The sequence below is a fragment of the Phaseolus vulgaris genome, chromosome 3 (genome assembly GCF_000499845.2).
Source record: "Phaseolus vulgaris cultivar G19833 chromosome 3, P. vulgaris v2.0, whole genome shotgun sequence".
In the NCBI taxonomy this organism is placed as follows: domain Eukaryota; kingdom Viridiplantae; phylum Streptophyta; class Magnoliopsida; order Fabales; family Fabaceae; genus Phaseolus; species Phaseolus vulgaris.
In genome coordinates, this window is record NC_023757.2 from 49483136 (window position 1) to 49490318 (window position 7183).

Below are 7183 nucleotides of genomic sequence, written 5' to 3' on the forward strand. Positions count from 1 at the left end.
TTATTACTTTCTTTATTTAATTTATTGCCACGCCAAGTAAATACTTTCATTTTACTCCTTAACCTTCAATTTTTATCTACTTTTTTTTACTTTTTAAATTACCAGCTAAGTTTCTACTCATATCAATGTCAATCACCAACACCCTTTATTATTGTTTATCACTATTATTATCTTAGCTCAATTTAAAATCCATACACTTATTTCTCTCTCTCTCTCAATGGTGGCAGTGGAAATTATACTCTGCTACTATTACTCACTTTTTCAAGAGAAAACACTGCTTCATACATTCAATTTTCTTGCTCAGAAAAAAAACATTCAATTTATACTTTTAACCAAATTGTCTACGATCTAAACTCTGGTTTCATTGTAGAATAGATATTGTCGGGAGCCAACAATACCTATACGTTTTCCGTAACAAACCAGTTAAAGAATTACATGGTAAGGAAGAATACCACACGGAAAAGGGTATTGGGATAATAGGTTTTACTTGATAAAAGATAGCACTCAGTTCTTTTGAATTTGTATAGTTATTTCTCTTTTATTAAGAAAAAAAATTATTAAATAATAATCAAATTTTGAAATAAAATAATTATTATATTTATTAAATTATATAATATTTTAGAGACTAAAAAATTATTGGTATTTAAAATAATTTTTGCACTATTTAGATAAAAAAAACTGTTAAGTTACATGATCGAGAGATCATAACTACAATAACTTTCGGTCTGCCAAACACAATGTGATTAATAAGGATCAAAAGACATTAATTAAAATAAGAAAATATAAAATAATGACCAGTCTTAATAGTGTACCAAAACCTAAAGGTTAAGTTCAAAATATTAGAATAAACTTAGTAAATATAAAATACAAAAAGTAAAAGTCCAATAAAATTAATAAAACCTAATAAAAAAGCATTATAAATAGGTGACTTGATGTATTTTAGATAAATTATCACTTAACCGAATTGATTATGATTTTATTATTGGAGCATCTTACATGTACACCCACCTATCTGAGAGAACTAAGACCAACATGTCAAAGAGAAATAACATCCACATGTTCGAGAGAACCAAGATCCACTTATCCGAAGAAACCGGAAGAGATCAGTGAAGTATACTGGAGAATTAAAGAAGAAGGACTAAATGTGTTGAAGAAATAATTATTATTATCTTGTTGAAAACCTTGAAAGAATAGTTTATATTATTTATAAAATAATTTATAAATTTGTATATAAACTAGCTAAAATGATTTTAGCTACTAATATTTTAGATTCTAGATTAATTTAAAAAATCAATAGAGACTAATTTAAAATATAAAATAGTTAATACTTAAAATTTTGGTAGCTAATGAAATTACTTTATAAATCTTTATTAATAATATAAATTATTTTAAATATCAATAATTTTTTTTATAAAATGGTCTATAGTGCAATTAACATAATATGTAATTATTTTAATTTTTTAAATTATTTTTTATTTAATATTTTTTTTAGTGAAACTTGTATTATATGTTTTGTGGATGTTTTTGGTAAAGTTTTTTTTTACCTTTAGTCTAGATTTGATGAGAACTCGGTAATGGTGTTTTTTTTTTTATATAAATTGGCATATTTATGAGAGTTTGGTGATGGTATTTTTTTTTTATATGGATTAGTGTATTACTGAAATACACCTTTTTATTAATTTTATTTTTTATTGATAAATTTTTGTTTTGTTTTAGTAGTTGGAGACTTTTCTACTCTATAAAGGCTTGTTATAGTGATTAGAAACTCTACTACACTACTTACACTACTTAGTAGATCTGGTTCAACTCCTTCGTACTGATTGTAAAATGGTATAATAATAATATATAATACTTATATAATTTTATCCTTGTTATCCGCACACTAATTATATTACAAGGTTAGTCCCGTGCTACATTGCCAAAATTAACTCAGATAGAAAGTAAAAAATGAAGCTCAAAAAGAGAAATGAAGTTTAAAGTTAAAAACTAAATTAAAAGGGTACACTAATTAAAAACCGGTTGAAAGTTTAGAATAATACGTATGAACATGATTAATTATTAAATGAAATCTTAATATTAAGTAATTATAAGTTTTAATAATTATAAATTCATATTTTCAAATTGCTATGTTCTGATTTTATATAAATTAAAATTTCAAGTAATAGTTACATAAAAAAGAATATTTTTTTTACTTTAATTTACAATCATTATTATTTTTCAGTAAGATAAATTAAATAATTTAAACAAAAAAAGATAAATCTAACATTAAATTTATAATAAAAAAATTTAACAGCTCGACAAAAATCCAAAAATCATACTCATAAATAGGATTCAAACAATAAAGTATTAAAGTTTAGTAGCATTATAAGATGATAAGTATAATTTTTTAAAATATTAAATAATTTAAAAACTATTAAAAAAGTTACCTTACTAAATATAAATAAAATAGTTTTATGAAAAATTGATTTAAGAACTGTAGGAGAGAAAATGTTTGAAGAAAAAGAGACGGAAAGTTGAGCAGAAGGGTATAGATAGAATAGAAAGCTGAAATCCAATGAAGCGTGGAATGTTTCAAGTTGGGCACTGCACAGCCACGTGAGCTGAAGAAGAAGGTTCAGTTGACTTGGTAAGAAACATTGGTCTGAACAGCAAAATAATAACTCAAATATATAAATATATCAGTCTCATTAGCCAAACTGAAAAATTTCTTTTACCAAATAATAACCTCTGGTTAACACGATCAACGATATATTTAAATTTGAATGATTTTTTGATAAATATAATTAAAAAAAAGTAAGAATTGTATTAGTATAAAATGTTTGGTCTTAGAATAAAAGTACAAGAAGAGTGTCACTAACACATATCGCATCACGTGAAATGCCACATCTTATCTCAACACCCTTAACCAAAGACCGATTCTCATTACCTCTCCGCTGAAGAATCAAATATCTTCCACACCAAAACAATGAAAAAAAAAAGGTATCTTAAACCGTAAGTCCCAGTTTCAGCTATCTCCCACCATTTCTGGACCAAGCAAAATCACCATATTTAAATACTTGCTTATTCTACTAAACTAAATCATATGTAATGTAGTTTCATCGCTTCTTTTAATATGCGATTCATTTTGGATCATTTATGTAAAATTACAGTTTAATCTATATTTTTTTTTCATGATTAGATATTAACAGTATAAATATAATTATCGATGATTATAGTAAAGTTTGATTATTATTTTTAATTTGTATACATGTTGTTATATGATGTTAATAAATAAGGGAAATATTTTGGTGTTTATTATTTGAAATGAAAAACATTGATGAGGTGAGAGATAAATGTAGGAGGCAGTGGCAGGTGGCGGAGTCTATAAAAGAGCAAGTTTGTGTTGAAAGAAGTTTCACTTATGCCAACTTTCAGATAGTAAGAAACAACTCTTCATGCTCTTTTGCTCTCTTTCTCTCTCTCTCTCTCTCTGTCTCATACACACACACACACTCAGTCACAGTCTCACTCTCACCCTGTTTCTTTCTGTCTTCTACCAAAAGAAAACCTTTTGTTGTTCAAAATCAAACGCAGCACTTAGTTAGTGTCTCTTTCTGTGTCCATCAATGGACCAGTTTCTCTTCAAAGCAGAGAAGGCCAACGCCATTCAAAGACACAACCTCTTCGCCGCCGTTTCCAAAACCCTTCGCATTCTCGAACTCTGCCTCCTCCTCCTCCTCCTCTCCTGGCTCCTCACGCGCCTCCCCTTCGTCTTCGCCCTCTCCGCCCAATTCCTCACCCGCCTCCTCTCCTTCGCCGCCAGCCCTCTCTTCGTCTTCGCCCTCTCCAACGCAATCATCGCCGCCCTCCTCGCCCAGTCCCGTCGCTTCTCCGCCCCCCACTCCGCAGCCGACGCTCTCTACCACGATTTCCTCAACACTCGCACCCCCCTCACTGTTATCCACGCGCCGCAGCCGCGCGTGCTGCCGGAGCCCGAGTTCCACGACAAGAAGGTCATAGCCGAGACGGTTCAGGATCGGCCCAGCGTCGACCCCGCCCCCACCACGAAGTTCCGCCGGAGCAAGTCAGAGAACTGGAAAGGGGACAGCGTGAAAACGCCGCGCAGGCGACATCTCCGTCGGTCGGAGACCGAGAAGCGGCGCGAAAACCCACCGGAAAATTTGTACCCGCAGGACAAGCTGAGCAATGAGGAGTTTCAACGCGCCATTGAAGCGTTCATCGCGAAGCAATTGAGGTTTCTTCGGGAAGAGTCTTCCGCCATTGTTGTTCAGAATCCGTCCTAGATTTTCAAAGCTAGAAAAAAAAAATGCGCTCAATAATAAATATCTGTTTGAGAAAAAAAAAAAGAGATAATATATGGCAGTGGCAGTACTCGTTTCCCTTGATCCAATTAACTGTAGTGTAGAGTGTGGATATTTTGCAGTGGATGGCATAAGATGGTTGTGTTTTAGCAGTAAGTAATGTTGTTAGTAATGATTTTGTTTTTGGCGAAAATAAGGTAAAGAAATAGGTGGCGGTGATATAATGGAAGTGAAGAAGAATATGTTCCTTGATCGAGAATTGGAAGCGATGCTGATCTTATTCTACAGTTTATAGTTTGAGGGAAATGGAAGTTCTCCAATTGTTTGCATGTTTGATTGTGGTAAAAGCAAGGGAATGGAATTGTATTCCCAACAATAAACGTGAATGCTTGATGCTTCATTTCTTCATCTACCATCATATTTTCCAACTCTCTACTCTATATTTAGATTAAATACTTCATTGCTAAAGTAAATGCATCATTCACACAATCAGAAATTCAAACTGCCACTGATCTCAGGAATATAGAACTAAAATATATTTTAAAAATCAGATATCTTTGTAAGGAAAATGTCTATGAATTTACCATACTAGGATTTTGAGCTAAGATATGAACTATTTACATTTTTCATCAAGTACTAAAAAGAATTTCTCAACATTTACCCTAGATTTCTTTCGAACGACGAAAAGTCATAGAATGAAGAAAAGCGATGAAATTTGAAGAAAAAAAACTTAAAATTATACAAAAAATAAGATAAGAAATTATTGTCAGAATTTTCAAGATTTTCCATGAGTTTCCATCCTCACATGCGGAAGAAAGTTTATTTTCCTATAACTTACAATCGATTAAGCAAATAAGTAAATCGATTACAGTTAAATAAAATGGAACAAAATATTTGTTTTTTTTAAAGAAATAATTAAAATATATATAATAATTAAATTTATAATAAAATAAAATAAAATAAATTAATTTTTATGATTTATTTTAATAGAATTTTATTTTAAAATTTTATTTTATTTATTTATTAAGGTTTTATAATAATTTTTATTTTACTTTAAAATTTATTTTAACTTTAATTTACATTTTCAAAATCTTATATTTATATAAAATTATTTAAAAAATTATTCACTAAATATATTAATATGAAATTAAATTTATTCTATTACATCAATTAAATTTACTACAAACTTTCTTTTTATTTTTCACTCAATTCAAAAGACATCATTATTCATTATTTTTCTCTTCTTTTCCTACCTTTTCTACTTCCTACTTCATCTAAAGAAAACATTATTTGTGTTCGTAACATCTAATACTAATAGGATATATCACTATAAGAACTATAAGAGAGAATATACACAAAATGGTAAATAAAACGTACTTTTTACTTTTTAAAGTATTTCTATTTTTTTTTTGTGAATTATATATCAGTGTTTTCCAAAAGAAAATTGTTTTATTTATATGACATTTTTTAGAATTCAAGGCTAAATTGGAAGATTCACATTAAATAAAAAAATGAGCTAGAAAAATATCATATAAATAAAAAAAAATCTACAATCCCTTCAAAAGATTCCACTAACTCTCAAAAGTACTGTATAAACTATGTAAGTTTTGTAATTGAATTTCTTTCTCTCATAACAAATTGTCATAAAAGAAGTGAATGCGTTGGCATATTTAATTATAAGGCACAATTATTTGTGAATTATATGAACATTTTCAAATACGAATCAACCAAAAATTTCAGAAAAGGATTGCGCGTCTCTTACCTTCATAACTTTTATCTAGATAACCTTTTCTTATTGAATTTCTTCTTCATATGGCAAGTTCTTATACAATAATTGCATGGTTGTGCGTATGTGGGATTTTATGGTATTTTATATTTTTTTTGTAAAAGCACCAAGTTTCAAATTATTTGAGCAATCACATGGTTAAATTTGGCTCCTAAGATCACCAGGTAAAAATGAAAGATTGGTTAGTTTTTTTTTTTAATAATATAGATTACCCTTGATTGAAACACTAATTTCCCATAATTGAGAAACACAAATTCTTGAATTATGAATTCAGTTTTATATAGCGTAGCTGTTATGGTATCTAATTATAGGTAACTATGCAACTTGATGTAGCCATGTTCTTATGAAGTTATTGCAATGACTTTGGTAATACTATAGAATTAATTTGATCTTGTCTTATCAATCACAAAGTTAACACATTGCATTCCCCACCCCGCCCCCTTCCACCATTTATTTGCCTTTTTCTTCAGCAAAAGGTTTCTCTAGTGGATAATTAACCCCAATCATTGTGAAATTATGCTTTGATCATTTTATAAAACCAATTCTCTATTATTTCCATAGGACCCTTTATGCTATCTCAATAGGAAAAAAACACACTTTTATTACTTTCTGTGAAGAGATTATAATCTTGTTTATGTCGGCATGCACCCAAACCTTTCCATTTTTCCAAAATGTCAATTTTCTCTTCCACCCTTTTGCCCCTCAATGGGATACTCATCATTACTCCCACATACAATCACTATTGGAGTGGTTCAGTTGTTGGGTTAGTTTTCTTCCAACACTTATATAATTCCCAACTTTTACTTTCATTAAATTCATGGCAGAAATAGCCAAAGTGAAAAGTTATCATGAATTAAGTTCCTCCATCACTTTACTCTTTTATCAATGAGGAACAGCATTTCGTGTTTTGCTCTCTCTCCAACATTTGTAACTTTATTTATTAAACATTTTAAAATTATTCATTATTTTTAATAGAAATGTTTTCATTTGTCACAATTAACTTGTTCAACAAAAAAACATGTTTTTTTTATTATAACTATTAACATTTTCTTAAAAATGTTTTGAAATAAACAGCATATAAGACGGAGAGAGTATG

At 29.4% G+C, this 7183-nt stretch overlaps 1 protein-coding gene across 1 annotated transcript; it reads left to right on the forward strand.

The window, feature by feature from the left end:
• The first annotated feature begins 3382 nt into the window (after nucleotides 1–3382).
• On the forward strand, nucleotides 3383–4709 carry LOC137808406 (uncharacterized). Its single transcript, XM_068609497.1, has one exon. The coding sequence runs from the start codon at nucleotides 3606–3608 to the stop codon at nucleotides 4281–4283; it is 678 nt and encodes a 225-aa protein (XP_068465598.1). The 5' UTR covers nucleotides 3383–3605; the 3' UTR covers nucleotides 4284–4709.
• The last annotated feature ends 2474 nt before the right edge of the window (nucleotides 4710–7183 follow it).